The sequence below is a fragment of the Zootoca vivipara genome, chromosome 9 (genome assembly GCF_965207765.1).
Source record: "Zootoca vivipara chromosome 9, rZooViv2.hap1.1, whole genome shotgun sequence".
NCBI lineage: Eukaryota > Metazoa > Chordata > Lepidosauria > Squamata > Lacertidae > Zootoca > Zootoca vivipara.
This window is the reverse complement of record NC_142592.1, coordinates 7,469,148-7,486,907: the sequence shown is the minus strand read 5'-3', so window position 1 is coordinate 7,486,907 and position 17,760 is coordinate 7,469,148. Positions and strand designations below refer to the sequence as shown.

The 17,760-nt window shown below is 42.5% G+C and overlaps 2 protein-coding genes across 5 annotated transcripts in view; both read left to right on the top strand.

Annotated features, from left to right (window-relative positions):
• Positions 1 to 7,646, top strand: part of SLC26A4 (solute carrier family 26 member 4) — a 29,352-nt gene extending 21,706 nt beyond the window's left edge. For 2 of the 3 annotated variants that reach the window (XM_035126484.3, XM_060279388.2), the window contains exons 19-21: positions 3,829 to 3,974; positions 5,096 to 5,176; positions 5,844 to 7,646. In XM_035126484.3, coding sequence (XP_034982375.1) covers positions 3,829 to 3,974; positions 5,096 to 5,176; positions 5,844 to 5,867 — 251 coding nt within the window. In that variant the 3' untranslated portion in view covers positions 5,868 to 7,646. Of the gene's footprint in view, positions 1 to 2,497; positions 2,578 to 3,828; positions 3,975 to 5,095; positions 5,177 to 5,843 lie in introns of those variants that run through there. The other variant, XM_088676687.1, reaches the window with a different exon arrangement.
• Positions 7,647 to 12,105: 4,459 nt separating this feature from the next.
• COG5 (component of oligomeric golgi complex 5) overlaps positions 12,106 to 17,760 on the top strand; it is a 162,699-nt gene continuing 157,044 nt past the window's right edge. For both annotated transcript variants that reach the window (XM_088676684.1, XM_035127862.3), the window contains exons 1-3: positions 12,106 to 14,042; positions 14,556 to 14,695; positions 17,249 to 17,306. In XM_088676684.1, the coding sequence (XP_088532810.1) occupies positions 13,955 to 14,042; positions 14,556 to 14,695; positions 17,249 to 17,306 (286 nt within the window). In that variant the 5' untranslated portion in view covers positions 12,106 to 13,954. The remainder of the gene's footprint in view (positions 14,043 to 14,555; positions 14,696 to 17,248; positions 17,307 to 17,760) is intronic.

The window sequence follows — 17,760 nt, the reverse complement described above, 5'->3', positions numbered from 1 at the left end:
GTAGGGAAAGGCAGAATCAACCAGGACCATGGCAGTGAGAAATGACCAGGGATACTTCTTTCCCATCTGATGTTTTCCTGATTAATATAATCTTCAAGCTGCTATTTACCAAAGGGAGTGGTAACACCATGGGAGTGGGACCATAGCTGCCAAGTCTCCTGTTTAAAAATAAGGGATCCCAGCGGCACGGCACCGGAAGTTGTTTCTGCGCATGTCTGGACATGCGCAGAAGCGACTTCCGGTGCCGGCTCTGCCCATGACTAGTCAACCACTCCGGAAGGGATTTAGGATGTGTGTGTGTCTACGGTATGTCTGTACACAAAAGCCTTTATAGAAAGTACACCCTCTTCTCATCAAGCCTAAGGTTGAACTGCTTAAGTGGAATTTGTCTGGCACTCAAGGTGCTGGCCTGTTATTAATTGTGCTATGCTGTACCGTATTTGTTTATTTTGCTGGGCAACCAATGTGTAACTGATACATATTATTTCTTAGTTTAATCAGGACCCTCCAATCTATTGGTCACCCTGCCTTGAGGCAAGCCAGAAACAGGCAAGCTGCAATCTGATCTTATCCATGTTTACTCAGAAGTAAATCCCACTGCATTTGCGTGGGGTTTCCCCCAAATAAATGTGTATCAGATGGCAGCTTTAATATTCCCTCCACACAACTTGATCTAGCATTCTCCAAAGGTCTGGTCCATTTCATCCCACCTGCATCCAGTCTTTTTTCAGTGTCCCCACTTTTTACATGAGTAGAATGTGTGTTAAAATGCATATCTGAGTTATTTGTGGGGCCTGCCTGGTGTTTTTACACAAGTAGATTGCGTGCTTTTATTTAAAATGCACCTCTGGGTTATTTGTGGGGCATAGAAATTTGTTCACCCCCCCCAAAAAAAATATAGTCCGGCCCACCACATGGTCTAAGCCGCAGGCATGTCAAACCTGCGGCCCTCCAGATGTTTTGGCCTACAGCTCCCATGATCCCTAGCTAGCAGGACCAGTGGTTGGGGAAGATGGGAATTGTAGTCCAAAACATCTGGAGGGCCGCAGGTTTGACATGCCTGGAAGGGATGGTGGACCGGCCCCCTGCTGAAAAAGGTTGCTGACCCCTCTCTCACCACAAGGAAAATGAAGATTCTACTCTGCTTTTTCTCCCAAGGCCAAACTGAAACAGATGAAATTCTGCCCCCCAAGGAGGTCAGATGGGAATTTTGCCACAGGTTTTAACAGAGCCAGGACTCCCCCCCCCCCCAGCCAACAAAATAGCTCAAGGCTTCTGGTTCCCAATTTTCTATTTTAAAGTCTCTGGGCTATACACAAAGTACATTTTCAACAACGCTGCTTTTGGGGAAATAACCGTGATTTAAATGCTTATTGATCAGAGTTTGGAAAGTAGCAGTTTATGCATATCAGTAAGCTTATCACTCTTCCCTATAGCACCTGTAACCAAAACGTTGGGTCCCCCCCCCCATGATTAAAAAAAATACAATACGACCTTGAGAGAGTTAAAACGCCTGCTTAATTATTATTGCTATTATTCACCAACACAATTTTGCCAATACAGAGGCTTAAAAGGGGCGGCTGTCTAAACAGTAGGCAAAAGCAACCACACATAACACACCCTAAGAACATGATGGCACATACAAAAGGGTGGATGTGCAAATCACCCCAACACACACACACACACACCCTCCAGATTCCTCCTTTTTTGCACACAATATACAGTACTGCACAGGGAGGAAAAAGAGATGCAATCTACTGCGATCTACTTTCAGGATTAAAATCTGGCAATGATTTAAAAAATCTCCCCCCTGTTTTTTGGGGAGAGGAGAGCCCCGTTTTTAGGGATTCGGATCAAAGCTGTTTAGCTTTTTTAGAGAGAGGGAGTCCCCCGTTTTAAGCCCTGTTTTATTGGGGTTCAGGGAGGAAAGTTAGTTCCATTTTGGGGGTGTTCTGGGAAAATTTAAGGGGGAAGGGATTAGTCGCTCACCAAAAGATCGCTGTGAAAGCAGTCTGCCTCACAGCAAAAATTCCGTCTTCCGTTCCAGAGATCAGGAGAAAATGCAGTTGTTTGCTTGCTTGCTCGGCCGGGGAAGATGTTGCCTTTGCAAGCGGCTGCTTCTGGGGAAGAGGGAGGGGAGGGGAAGGTTCAGGGAGAGGAGCTGTGTAAATCCAGGAGATTTAAGGGATATTTTACCATCCGGGCTGCCAGAGGGAAACGGATTTAAATACGGGGGGGGGGGGTTCCCGCTAAAAACGGGAGACTTGGCAGCTATGAGTGGGACACGGGTGGCTCTGTGGTCTAAACCACAGAGCCTAGGGCTTGCCGATCAGAAGGTCAGTGGTTTGAATCCCCGCAACGGGGTGAGCTCCCGTTGTTCAGTCCCAGCTCCTGCCAACCTAGCAGTTTGAAAGCACATCAAAGTGCAAGTAGATAAATAGGTACCACTCAAGCAGAAAGGTAAACGGTGTTTCTGTGTGTTGCTCTGGTTCACCAGAAGCGGCTTAGTCCTGCTGGCCACATGACCCAGAAGCTGTACGCCGGCTCCCTCGGCCAGTAAAGCGAGATGAGCGCCGCAACCTCAGAGTCATCTGCGACTGGACCTAATGGTCAGGGGTCCCTTTACCTTTACCTATACACTAGGTGTTATGTATTAGTGTATATAGTTTTCCCTCAGGTCCTTGACAGTTGTTTTAGGAGGGAACTTTAGGAGGGAACTTTAGGAGGGAACTTTGAATTATGTTTGATACATTGTTTGAGCCAGCCTCTATGAAAGCAGGCCAGCTCGGCAATGCAGTTCAGTTCTGTTCTGGCTTCCAAATAAAGAGCTGCTTTGGAGAGATTGCTGTGTCGTCTGCTATGCTTACCCACAACTTAACACTAACCTCAACCAATTCCATGTCCGAACCTCCAAAGGCCAGACTGAGAAATAGCAGATACACTGACTGTCGCAGAAGGGGTTCTGCAGCCCCATGCAGATCTTGCACACAATGTCTGCAGCCTATCCTGACTGTTGGAAAGGGATCGGTGTCAGAGGCACATACATGCACCTTTGGTGGAAATGTCTGATACTAACTGAATTTTGGAACTTAATAACTAAGTTCATTGGGGAAATAATTATTAAGGAGATAGAACCTACAATACAGATTAGTGTTTTGACCACACAGTAAGCTCTCAACTTGCGTGGGAATTTTATGTTCTAGGGATAGCGCCTAAAGCCAAAATCACATATAGCATAGTCAAAACAAATTATGTGCAATGGCAAGTGGGATTGCCAAAGTTTTTCCCCTGGGCACCCACCTCCTTTTCACCCCCTTTTAAATAATTTTTGTTTTATTGCCAGTTGTGTAAAACTGAATGTGCACAAGTTAAATGCATGTAAGTTGCGAGTTGCATATGCTTATTTTTCTATGGAAAGATTTGTATAAGGGTCCTGTAAAGACCGACTTATTTACTAATCTGTATGTATTATTATACTGTATGCTATAGAAGCACATTTATTTTTGGTCCTTGGTTGTGGCTTTTGTTTGAGTTTAATAAAATACAGTAAAAACAGTTTGATGCATATGGGATGAGGAGACACTGAAAATACTACGAGAGCTATTATTTATAATTTTGACCATACAGGGCTATGTTTATTGGTTGGTTGGTTATTTATTTATTTATTATTTTATTTTATTTTTGTGGGATGAAGTTGGCTGTGAACTTATAATTTTGCTAAAAATGGGAGGGGGGAATGAATAGATTGTGCACACAGTGATGTTGGGGTAGATCTGAGTATGCAATTTGCTTTTTATTTGGTTGTTGTTGCTGTTTTCAACTCTTCAGAGCACATTATCAAAACACTGGACCACTGTGCATTTTTTGATGATAGCGTTCAAAAGGATATGTTTTTCCTGACTGTGCATGATGCCGTACTCCACATACAGAATGAGAGCATGCAGAGAGACATCCAGGATCCTATATTTGAAAAGGTAGGGAGCAAACATAACTTTCTTTTCATTAATTTATGTGTACTGGCTTGTAGCCTAACTTTTGTGAGTAGAGCTCCATTCATAGAACAAAGCTTTCTTACCTCCTTCCTGCATTGCAGCCCCCCACCCCAATGCCCCTCTAAACCTTGTCCTTTGAATCGGAGGACCCTTCAGGGCAGCAAGGGGTCTGGCCAGGGGCATCTGATGCAGGAAAAATTGATGAAACCTGAGGACTCCCACCTTGTATGAGTGCAAATGTCTTTTTATTCATACCTTTGAATCCAAGCCACTTTAAATAAACCTCGTTTTATAGGAAAGGCCAAAATCCACAAGGAACTAGGCTTGTTCAACAAAGACAATATTAGTTATTTATTTTTAAAAGCTATACAGTACAGTACCTGGCTTACCTATAAATGTGCAAAGTGTTTGTATGACAAATGTGTGCATTGTATAAGAAGGCCATAAAACTTATCTATCTACTCCAGAGGGTACATTTCAAACATTTATGATGAATCCTTCCTCATTCTGTAATATTTCCTTCTAGTTGGCCTCTAATGACCAGTTCAATTACAATCTTGTGGACATACCATTGAGAGTATTGTCATCACAAGCTACTTCAATATTGTTTGTTATTGCTGTCTCCAAAACCTTGGATTCAACATTGTTTGTTTGTTTTTTAAATAAATGAATCCCTTAGACTTCACCCATAGCTCACTGATATTTTTAGAAATCATGAAAATGGATTCAGCATTTGGCATTATTGATTTTGTGCAAACTTAACCAGGTCAGCAAAGTCATATTTAGGGAATAAAAAGATATGACACCAGAGCTCCTAATAACTTCATCTGAAGGCTTCAGTGATTACCTTTTATTCCTTTTCTTTTGATGAACCCTTTCACTATTTTATATTTGTAATGTTTTACTGAAATTCTAATGTATTTTGTGTTTTTCTTGCAAATCATTCAGGATGCCTCTGGATTTGTGATGCAATATATTCATACCATTGAATAACTAACAAAAAGTATATCAGAGATTTACTGTATATTTAGTTCCTTCATCAACTGCATTGTGGTACATTTCCTATCTACACATTCATAACAACTCTTAACATTTTGGTTCAGATTTCACTAATGCAGGAGTCAAAGGAACCGATAGAATTCACAGAAACAAACCAGAACGAAGAGCTTGATGTTCAGGAAGAGGTATGTTTTACTTTAGTACAAAGCAATGTATTCACCCCCCCTTTTTTTACATGAAATGATGATAAAACATACAGGGCCTGTTTAGTAAACACACCAGATGACTTTATATCTAGATATCTGTGTACCAAGGGCAGCTGATTGCAACGTTGCTTTGGTCATATATGAATGACCTTGAGGTTTAATTTTGTCAAATGGGACGGAGAAATGGCTTTATAGCTTGTCTAAAATAGCTCATTCATCTCAGAGGCCATGATCTTCCAGGAGCTTCTACATATCTTCTGTTCACTTCTGCTATGGAGCTGCTTACAGGGATGTTTCTGGAGATTGTTCTTACATTCATAGAGTAATTCAAGGCTAATGTACACCACAAACTTAAGCAGGTTTAATAAGGATATCTACCAGAGACTTTTTACGGGATTCTTTGTATGTTTGTAATACTGTATAGTACAAGTATACAATCAGGGCAGTCTCGAGGTTGGGCACCCTGGCGCAGGGCGCAGCATGGCTTCCGCGTGGCTTTGCCACGCAGCGCCCCACCTACCGGCCCAGCGCCCTGGTGCCCCGCACCACCGGGGCTCTACCCTGTATACAATATAGTATAAGTATGTAATAAGGTCATTTCAGAAATAATTTTTCTCTCATTCTTTTTTTTTTAAATTCTCACCAGGCTATGCGTAGGCTTGCTTCATGAAGGAAGGATATTGAATTTATCGTATTTGTGAACTCTGACAAACCGGAACCAATATTAAAAGCGTATTTATCATTGAAACGATTTACTTTGCACTAGAAGAAAATATTTAACTTATGCTACCGGTGTCCCAGACTCTAATTTCTCTTTTTACATAGTATTCTTTGATTAATATTATTTGGTAAATTTGTATCTAAATTACTTAGGAAATGAAAATTTCATTATAGATATAGCAAAACTGGCTCCTAGCTTCTAAGTGAGGAGGACACATGCACAACTGTATTTGTGTCCTAATTTTATTCCAATGTACATAACCAAAAACAAGAAGCAAAGAAAGAAAGAAAGAAAGAAAGAAAGAAAGAAAGAAAGAAAGAAAGAAAGAAAGAAAGAAAGAAAGAAAGAAAACAACTTGATATGAATTTGGAAGAATTTGCAATCCTAAACTTATTTACATGAGAGTAAGCATCACTGAGTGCAATGGGACTCCTTCTGAGCACACATTTGTTTAGGATTACGTTCTAAGGTTCTGTTTGTTGAATACAAAGCAGAATGTGATGTCTCTATTTCTCAGGGGTACCTTTAGGATCTACTGCCATAAAGGCAATACTATTTATGACAAATAAATAATGCAATAATAAGTACTACCGTAGGAATCTTTTTTCCTGGAGAGCAACAGTGAGCTCTAAGTTGCTAACACAAAAGTATGCATAAAAATGCTTGGGATACACCAATCATTTATTTCTGAGCTGGTGATCTGATGCCTTAACTCATTAGTTTAAGATATGCCTTGCAGTCTCAGGTGATGTTCAAATTTCTTGGATGATTTAAACCAGCAGTGGCAAATCTTTTTGGAACGTGTGTTCTAAGTCAAATCCAAATAATAAGACAGTTCCATTTCTAGTTTGTACTGTTATGGTACATACCTGGTGTTCCCATTGCGCTGCTCCATGCGTTGGTGTATTTTTGCCCCTTGTGTACCAAATCATGGAGGGAGGGCAATTGCACAAATTTGGAAGGACAGGCCTGGAGCCCAGGTTTCACTCTGTGCCATACTAGACTCAAGGACTTTATTTACCTGCTCAGGTATGCCACAGACTCTTGGTTCCTGTGGCACCCATGCTGCAGTGTGGCTACCCGTAGCTTCAGTCTTGTTAATCGGCCCTGCCTCTTTTAAACCATTAATCAACACAATATTCCAGCAAATAACAAATATTCATTCTGCTATTTAAAAAAAAATCATTTATGATATATCTGGAATGAAATACTACTTTCCTGCATATCCCTAAATGTAGCTACATGAGCAAATAAGCATTTAGAGTGAAGTCTGCTATAAAGGGCATATAATGACAGTTCTCGGTACAATTATCTGAACTTAAAATGTCGGATTAAAATATTGGTAATACTTTTTTTAAAAAAATGTACAGCTAATAATAATAACTAGAGATAAACAAAAGAACAACTAATCACCAAAGCATTCTAACAGCACGTATTTTGTGTTAGTGAATAGTTTTTTTGGTCACTTCTGTGGTTTGAGGATCAAAATCCAATATTTCCTAAGCCACCTATCACGTGTGTATCTAAAAAAAAGTGCCACTCTTACAAGTGCCTTATTATGTGAAAACAAATTCCAATTAATGGTTCTGCTGAATTCACTTAACAGCATGAAGGAAGAAAACTGTCAGTATATTTCTCAACAGCTATACAAGACCACCATCTCATTCATAAATAATGTATGTATGATGTATATGTCTATATTAAAAATAATAAATGTTTTACACAATATATTTCTGAGTTCCTCTTTTTTTTACTCTTCCCACTCCCAAGCATTGAAACATGAAACATAGCAGGGAATTGGAAAAATTATAGAATGAAAAAAAATATAAATGTGTCAACATGATATGCTCAAGCAAGTAAAAGCTATAGTAAAGTGCAAAAGCATATTTATTCTTACTTACTATCATGTTTTCATTTTATTGGAAACTGTTTATAAGAAAGTGTGATCTGCCTACGTGTCACTAAAATGCAGTTAACTTGGATTGAGCTTATTTGAATAGAAGCACCAGACGAGATTGTACTGTCTCACCTTTGCTATTTGCTTTATCCATATAGCCCTTAGCCAGGGGTCAGCAAACTTTTTCAGCAGGGGGCCGGTCCACTGTCCCTCAGACCTTGTGGGGGGCCGGACTATATTTTGAAAAATAATATGAACGAATTCCTATGCCCCACAAATAACCCAGAGATACATTTTAAATGAAAGGACACATTCTACTCATGTAAAAACATGCTGATTCCCGGACTGTCCGCGGGCCGGATTTAGAAGGCAATTGGGCCGCATCCGGTCCCCGGGCCTTAGTTTGGGGACCCTGGCCCTTAGCTAAGCTGTAAGAACTACCATAATACTAGACGTTGTGAAGGTAGGAAGGTGTCTAAATTCAATTTATATGTAGATGATGCAGCCTGGGTTATATATAATAACACTAATTCTTATGAAACTTTGATCAATGATTATTAGTAAGGCTTCAGATTATAAAATCAATTTTACAAAATATGGATGGTTTAGCTTTAATAAGAATAATTCTATGCAAACAAAAATAACCAAATATTATAAATTCCATGGATAAACACACCATCAGATATTGGGTATATGGGTAATGCAAAATTTATAAACATTATCAGAATATAATCATAATAAATGAATGACTTAAAATTATATAAGATCTCAGCTGATGGAACAAACAAAGTATTATGGATGGGAAGGATGTCAGTGTTAAAAATTATAATACTCCCCAAAATCCTATTTTTCTTTTTAAACATACCATTACAGGTCCTACCAAAGGCACTGAACAATGAGCAAAAAATGTTTATAAATTTTGTCTGGGACAGAAAAAAGCCAAGGGTTACTAATAAAATGTTGATTAAACCTATGTATAAAATTCCATTCATACAATATTTTTATGAAGTAGCCATGATATTACAATTAAAACATTTCAACAGGAGCAATGTATTTCCACAAACTTGAAGTTTCTGGTACTGTTCTTGCTGCACTCCAAGCAGTCTGGTTTAAATATAGTTCAGAGAAGAGGTGCCGATGGACATGCAGCTAGTTCCCATATCCTTACACCAGAAGAGGCTGACAGCAGGAAAATCAAATGTCAGAGAAGGCAATGATGGCAAGTCTCTTCCCCAACCTCCTGGTTGTACCAACTGCAGCTGCAGCTCTTATTGCATTTATTGCACCCAATGTAAATACTTGCAAAAATATTGATGGACCTCAGGCACCAGGCTTCCTAAAACATGACATGAGGGTCTTACATCTAAGGTCTAATTCAGGTCCGGCTGTTGTTATAAGAATTCTAAAGTTTCAAATAGAGAATAAATATTCATATACGGCAAACATATACACATGTACATAAAGCATGTGTCTGAAATAGTACAGGAGAGCTCTGTACTTAAGCTCTGTCGTTTCGGTAAAGGCAAAAATTACCTTTTAATAATTGTATGGAAGAAGAAAGTTCCAATTGCTGCGCAGGGACAGGGGCTATTTGGTGATCTGTGGTTTACTATGATAGGCTGCTTTTCAAACCCCCCCCCCCAAGTTCTTTCCCACAACTGCCTCAGAAGACCCAGTGACTGGGCTCAACTGAAGCGTCACTTCCTCAGAGTTAGAATTATTATTATTTCATTTATTAAATTTATATACATCGCCCTTCATCCGTAGATAGCAGGGCGGCTCACAACATAAAAATCAGGGGTCAAACGCCCTGTGATCTTCGGGTGAAGGGCGGAGAATTAACAAACGCTGTAATCATGATCTTCTTCTTCTTTGGCGATCACTTGTAGCTGAGTAAGATTGTCTAAGAACGGAGTCCAAACTGGCAGGAGGTCTCATTAGGGAAAGCGTGCCTCGGTTTCAGAACGGTTTTGGTTTAAGAACGGACTTCTGGAACAGATTAAGTTCGTAAACCGAGGTACCACTGTATACGGGGGTAAATTGCGTATACTTGAAAATATTGGCAGCATTAAGATAAATTCAACAATGTAAATAAGTTTTGATGGATGCAATACCGAATAGTTTAGTTTATGTAAAATAGGCAGGGATTTGTTATGCAAAATGAACCATGGAAAAGGACTGAAGCATACATACTGTATAGAAAGGTGATGCTGCATAAATCTAACAGGACCCAGAACAGAGTACAAACCTAAAATTACAGAATCGTGGAACTGGGGTCACACCAAAGTCCATCTAGCCCAACCCCCTGCAATGCAGGAATCACAGCTGAAGAGTCCCTGACAGATGCCCCCCCCCCCGCAACTTACTCTGCTTCAGGACCCTTTGCCTGTTGCTTTATCACAGAGGCCAGAATTTTGCTTCCTCTCATATTCAAGATTTTTTGTGTGTGTTGTACATAAAACAGGGACTTTTCCATATCGTCTTCTAAACAGAGAAATTGATTGTTGGTCTTGTGGAGAAGTTTGCTTGGTTGTCTTCAGGGTAAAAGACTTAAGAGGAATATTCATAGGAAACTGCCTTGGACAGAGTCGGACATTGACCCATTCACCTCAGCATTGTCTACACTGGCAGCTCTCCTGGGTTTCAGACAGGGAACATTCTCTGGCCACCTGGAGATGTCATCCAGGATTATCTATGAGGATGAGGATGATGCAGAGCAGATTGTCTAATCCTGTGCTATGGACACCCCTAGACTTGGGAGTCTTCTACTGCATTTCAAGGGACGTTGGGATCATCTCCCTTTGGAAATGTGGCTGAATAAAGAATGATCTGATATAAACACATGAACTCCAAAAGAGAAGATTCAGCAAACCTGCAGACGGAACAGCAGGTGCTTCAAAGTTCTGAAGAAACATCAGGAGGGGCAAGTTTGGCCCAGGGGCAAGGTGGGTGGGTTGCCATGGGAACAATGACCTGCCCTCCTTTGTGACATCTCTTGCTTCTCCCTTAAAAGCCACCAACTACAGGTGTCCATTGTGGGTTAGTGAGGAGAGGTAGAGAGAGAGGTGTGAGTGCAGTTGGCGGAAGGAGATTTAGGAGAGGATTTGTCTTTGTCTTTGGTCACCATGTTCAGAGTGTAAGTAGGATTTCTTCCCCTTCTCTGTCGCCTGGGGTGGGATCCTGGAATCCCCTGCACAGCCTGAGCCACCTGAAATTGTCTTGGCCAGTCACTCCCCTCCCGAAGAGCTCAGCTCCCCCACCTTCTTCCAATTTCCTCTCCTCTCCCATCTCCTCAATTACATTCATTATTTACATTCATAGGCCAGCTATCCTGCAAGGAGCTCCAATGGTTCTCCTCCAATGGTTCTTCCTGCCACCAGTTTTTACCCTCACATCAATCCTGCAAAGTGGGCTAGGCTGAGGGAAAAAAGACTGACCGAAGGCCAATCAGTGAACTTCATGGGGATTTGAACCCTGGTCTTCCAGGTCCCCCTAGTCCAGCACTCTAACTACTACATGTCTCCCTGCCTCCATCTTCCATCTCTCAAGTGGTCAAGCCCAATAGGCATTCTCCCCCCTTTCTGTGGGTCTCTCTGTCTCTAAGCAAGACTCCACCACCTTCCTCTCAGCTGCCCAACCTTCTTCTGGTCGTCTTCTTGGACACCTTGATGCTTGGAAGACCCACCTAGCGGTCTCCTCCCTCTCTGGGCAGGGCTGTCCTCAAAAGACTAGGCAGAAGCACCCTTTAAATGCTGGCAATGCTTCTCTTTCCTTTGGGGTGGAGTGTTGCAATCCCTCATGGCATATAGCTTCACACCAGAGCTTCACACCAGGGCTTCACACCAGAGCAAAGGCCTGTTTGGTCCAGTGGCCAACCAGATGTCTCCAGGAAGCCCACAAGGAATAGCCCAATCCTGTTGATTGTCCTCTAACAGGTGGCTTCAGTGGTAGATTGCCTCCAAACCTGGAAGTTCTACATACTGTGGCTATTTCAGATCACAGCCGCAAATACTCTCCTCCTCCTCCATGAATACGGTAGGTGTGACCCCCTCTTTCCAACCTTGCGAGGCAGTCGTCCTTTGCACATCTTTTGGCTGCCAATTTCACAAATCAATTAAGTGTTATGCGAAGAAGTGCCTGTGGCGTTTGCCCATTCCTGGGTAAATAAGACTGTGCAGGAGGGACGAAAGGGTTAACAGGCTGACCAATAGGAAGCCGGAGGCGGAGCTTAGGGGCTTTAAGACACAGCCCAAGGGAACATTTGGCAGTTTAGAGTTGGCAGTTGGGAGTGGGAGTTGGTGGTTGTGAGGGTTGGTGTGTGGAAGTTGGTGGTGGTGGGGTAGAGGAGTTATGTTATGAAGTCCTACAGTTCATTCAACTGCAGAAAGAGGGAAGGAATTAGTAGGGATGTGCCGGCAATTCTCTATTAGGCTAGACATATTTCTGTTCTGCATCATCTCTTCTAGGCTCAGCCAACTGAGACGTTTCATGCAGCTTCAAAAGAGCAATGAAGTGGCCCCGCTCCGGCATCTGGAGCAGCCAGTGGCAAACACAATGTGTACCTGGGGATGGGGCGATCCACCCACAGAGGCGGGGCAATCCACCCACTGGGGCGCGCTGATCCTCCCGGGGGTGCCATCGGCAGCGCCCAATCCTCCTGGAGGTGCCATTGGGTCAAAAGGAGGAACCAAGTGGCCCCGCTCGAGCGCCAAGAGCAGCCTGTGACACCAAGTGAGGAAGTGACCCCCCCCCCTGCACCATTTTTGGAAGGGAAGGGCAGGAATAGGCTAGAGTGGCAGCTCAGGGTATAGGATTTGTGGTGGAGGGGAAGTTAGTAAGAAAAATAAAATAAGAGTCAGACTGCTGGATCCGACCCAAGGCTCATCTGGTCCAGCATCTGGAAACCCAACCCAGTGGCCAGGCAGTTTTGTGGGGTTGATGAAGATGCTATTGACTGAGAGAGGAGAGGAAACATTTCTAGTGGAAGCAGGAGGCAGAGGCAGCTGATAGGACAGGGCTGGGGGACAGTGATCAGAGGGCCACATTCTCTTGTGAGCCACATTCTGGAGGCTGCAGGCCAAGACTGGCCCCCAAGGCCTGGGGGTTTGCCACCCCTCTAGTAGGAGTGTAGAAGCAGGGAAATCAAGGGGAAGATTCTTGGAATAGTCTTGGAAGCTGCTAAGGGACGAACTAACCTGTCCCCATGTCCTTTTCTTGTTACATTTCTGCAACAGCTGTTGAAGGTTTTACCGGAGTCGGAGGTTAGTTCTGGAGAAAACAAAAGACCCTCTGCCCACTTCCACCCCCACCCTCCAATAGGTTCCCAAAGCAACTAATGCAACTAATGTGGCGTGTGTCCCTGGGGTGTCAGGATGATGCCAGAGGCATGTCCTGCCCTCTTCCCTGGTGCTGCCCTTCCACTTCTGCCCAGGAGGCTGCAGGGCCCATGGAGGTCCTCTGGGGCAAGGGATTGGGCCCAAGCCTGAGGGAGGCCAGTCTTTCCTGGCTTGGGCCTGCTTGTGGGCTCTCTTGCACCCGTTAATAGTAGGTTTTGTAATGTCACAAAAGGCGTCTGTTCCAGCTTTCTCTTTCCTCTGCAGAAGGCAATAGGCGAACGCATGCGACCAACATCCAAAGAAGGTAACCAAATCTCCACACCTTGGGGATGTAGAATGCGTCCATGGAGCTGACTTTTCACTTCTTGGCTTTATGGTTCATGCCCGAGAAATACCTCCCAGGAAGGCCTTCTTGCTATACAGTGGTACCTTGGTTTACGAAATCAGGCCGGCATGAGCCCTCAAACTCCGCGCGCATGAGGGTGGCATCGCTCTATTTCTTTAGCATCTCTATGTTGACAATGCCTTGCAGTTTGCATTGGAAGCTGAATCGTCCGATTACGGGCCGGGAAAGCCCGATGTAGAGACTACCCCGCTGCTCCGGAACCTCTTTGCTGTTCCCACTCACCCACCTGCGGCGGAAGAGGGAAAGAGGCCGTGTGAGAGAGGCCCGGAGAAAGGCTTTGTTTCGACTCTACACCTTTTCCTATCTCTAGGGTTGCCCCCTGAGGGCGGCCGAAGGACAGGGCGGCCGTCGCGGCTTGAGTGCGTCACGGCGGAGACGCTCTCCCACCTGTGCCAGCATGGAAGAGACGAGAGGTGCCGCTGACGCGGCGGCGGCGGCGGCGGCTGAAGCCCCGGAACCGGCGGCCGGGGAGTTGCTAGGAGATGGTGAGGGGGCAAGTTGGGGGAGAGGAGGAAGGAGGCGGCCGGGGCGGAGGGAGACCCTCGTTGGCCTCGCGATACTCCCGTGGGGTTCGGTGGGGGATAACTTCCTGCTGCGCGCGCTTTAGGATTGCGACTAGCGCGCGTTGGGCAGCTCTGCGCCTATTCCCTGGTGCTGCTCTCCTCGAGCTTTTCCTCCTTTCCCACCCTGAATGGATGCCACCGAGAAAAGCAGCCCTTTACTGTGGACAAATAAGGGGGTCTGGGTGTTCACGGTATTTTATTGAGGGCTCATTTTTAGGTGGGGACCTGAGTTCCTGGCAACTTTGAAAAAGTTAAGAGAGCTGATGGACTGGACAGAAAGGACCCCCGGGGGCTACTTGATTATTATTGTTTGTCTTTTTCGATGGAGGTTTCTGCCTGCTCAAGAGCGAAATGATTTAAAAAAGGAGCCTGGATTATCTGTGTGAGGAAAAGAAGATGCCAAACCTCCCCTCTCTCCTCTTGCGTCTCTTTCAGAATGCTATGTGGACTTCTTGAAGGAAGATTTTGATGTGAAGGCGTACACCTCACAATCGATTCATCAAGCTGTTATAGCTGAACAGTTAGCGAAACTTGCTCAAGGGATTAGTCAGTTGGATAAAGAGCTGCACTTGCAAGTAAGTGCCACGCGTATCACCCAGATCTATATATAAAGGCAGCTGAGATTCTGAAACGGCATTGAATTGTTTGTTCAACTCTATGGCTTTTAGACCTGCCCAACAAGGAATGTCATACTTAACTAATTGAAGATGCTTTTTGTCAATGAATGTATATATGGAAAAGTGATGGTTAAATTTTGCCTCCTGCAGAAAGCATTCAGATAAACATGTAGAGGCAACATTAATATGGTAGTCTCATAGCCAGTATTATTACGGTATGATAATTGTCAGTGTGTAGGCTCTCCAAAATGGGCTGTAACTATTGTAAGTGTGTAGTAATGTATATCTATACATGTTTGTGTGTTGGTAGTGGAGAAATAAATGCAAAGTTAAGCTGTGAATGTAAGTAGCCCATCCACACAATGTGAATAGTGATAATTGGTTTGCCTTACATGCATTGGGATGAGCCAAGTGATTCATTCAGCCTTAAAGAGAGGCTTCAGAGCTCACTTAACTTTATTGGGCACACAAAACTTTTTCAAGATAGGCAATTATATTTGTACTTGCTACATAAACTCCTGAGCCTTTCTGGGATCTTCCTTGAGCCCAGAGTGGGGAGCCTGTGCCAGGGCTGGAAAGCAGAACTACTTCTTATGATCCAGCATGCAATCCACACCACCAGCTGTATTTGCTTATTAGTATTCTTTTTATGAAAATGCATTTTGTCCTCTTACATGTAAATGAATCCTTGGAATGTTAACAGAATGCCCAAGTCCTGATGTAAGAGCTGTGCAGTGCAATTTGGAATAGGAGAAATATGCTTTGTGATTTAATTGTGGCTATTGTTTGAACTGAGAAGAGAGGAGAGTTCAGGATTAGTTAGAATTACCTTTATAGGCAAAATATGGTTATCCTTGTTAAAATATTTGCCAGCATCTTAACAAGTAAACATGAGTAGATTCTTTTGAGGAAATTCTGTATTGAATGAGAGAATTGAACTTCACTTTGGTATTCACACTTAATTAATCAACCAGTCAATCAATAGATTTTTATTGTTTATAGCCAATAGCCATCGCAATACAATATAAGCACAAATCACGCAACTACAGGAATTTAATCACATAGGTTAAATTTTTGGGTTGATGGTTTATTGCTGGTGACTAGAAACTTATAGTAGACAATAATCACTCTTTGATTTTGATATAAAATGCCAGTTTTCAATCAGTTTATAACTACTGCCAGGGGTTATCCTTTAACCAGTGTGCAGGTACATTTCTCATAACTGAATATATTTACACTGAGTCCAGCCAAGGTTGAGTGCTTCTGGTTTAGAATGGAAGCTGCCAGTAAGCAGTGCGGTGCAATATTGATTTCCTGCCAGGTTTAACACCTGTCCTTTAAAGAGTTATTACGGAAAAGGCAGGCAAGTGATCCTTTGTGTGCCGCAAACCAAGTTTGTTTGTCTTTCTGTGTGTGGAGTTTGGATACTTTGTAAGGTGGGGCTTCATTGGAAGCCCAGTTACTCTATGACACTTTGCACATGCAATATCAAACCGTACACTAGTAGTACATGCACTAGTAGCAGCAGGCCATGAATTTTGGCGCTTTCCTCCTCCTGCCCCTCAGTCATGGCAAGGAGATTGGGTGCATCTGCTTCTGTTTTACATTTTTAACCAGACTTTCTTGCTACAGTATATCTAAACTGGTGTGAGGGAACTCTGCTTATATTATTTATTCGTTCCATAAAACATATGCTCCATGAGAATAAAAGGCAAACCTCAAAGCATTTTACAAGAAAAGAATAAAACATGACATTATTAGTTTAAAAACCAGTTACAAACTATTTCAAATCTTCAAAAATAATTAAAATCAACAATAGGCTAAAAGCCAGATTAAAACATATGTTTAAATAGGCTTGCCTAAACAGAAATGTTTTTAGCAGGCACCCAAAAGCACAGTGAAGGCCTGATGTTCATAGGCAGAAAGTTTCAGTGTGGGTGCTGCCACACTAAAAGATCAATTTCTTACAAATTTGGAACAAATGATATGTGACACCTGTAATAGATTGGAGCTGCCGAGTGGCCTTATATGGGGTAAGGCAATTTTGCAGGTAAACTGTGTATTATATGATGATTTGTTCAAACAAGCCAGGATCAAACCATGGTTTATAAGCCTGACTTATTAATTAAACATAGTTTAAACTAATCAAAATCCCTCCTGGTTTGTATGTAACAATAAACTGGTTAGTATAAAACTGGAAGTGGAAGTTTCAGATCTCCTCCTTGCGATTGTGTTCAAGTCTGAGGCTCGCTGCTGTTTACAGTATGTTTAATGCTGGTGGTTTAGTGCTCTGTCGTTATGATCAGGGCTGCCGTAAAAAATTATTTCATGATACTTGCATTAGAAATGCGAATTGGAAAGGCCAAGATCCATACAACCTTGCAACAAATTCAGCAAACTGAAGGGCAGTTTGAACTTGCATTTCTGGGACAGCATGCTCCATGCTGCATGGCAAACCAGTATTTGTTTTGTATTATTCTTCTGATAATAATTGATAGTCTTATTTTATAGGTAGTTGCAAGGCATGAGGACTTGTTAGCACAAGCAACTGGCATCGAATCTCTGGAAGGTAAGCATGGCTTGTAGAATCTCTTATTCTAGGAGTGAGTTTCTTTTCAGTTTGCATAGGGGTAGGGTCTTGGAAGAGGAACCAAAATCATGTGGTTGGCTTCTGTTCTAATGAATCTCAAAGCTATGCCCAAATTCCAGAAATGATGGTCAGGTTTCATAACTTCTTAAAGTCCCTCGTAATATATGAGCTTATTTATTAGCATGCTATACCAAAATATCCCTTGCCACTCTTCCAGTGAGTTTATGTTGTTTCCACTACTTTCTGATTACTATCTGAGTGGTTATTTAATATTTTTCCAGTTAGCTCTTGCTTGTTTTTCCTAATTGTGTTCTTAATGTAGCTTAGAAGTACATGTAAATCAGCCTATGATATCCGTTTATTTAATAATAATTTATATAGTTTATAGTATATGTATATATGTATGTAGTTTTCTACATATATATATATATAT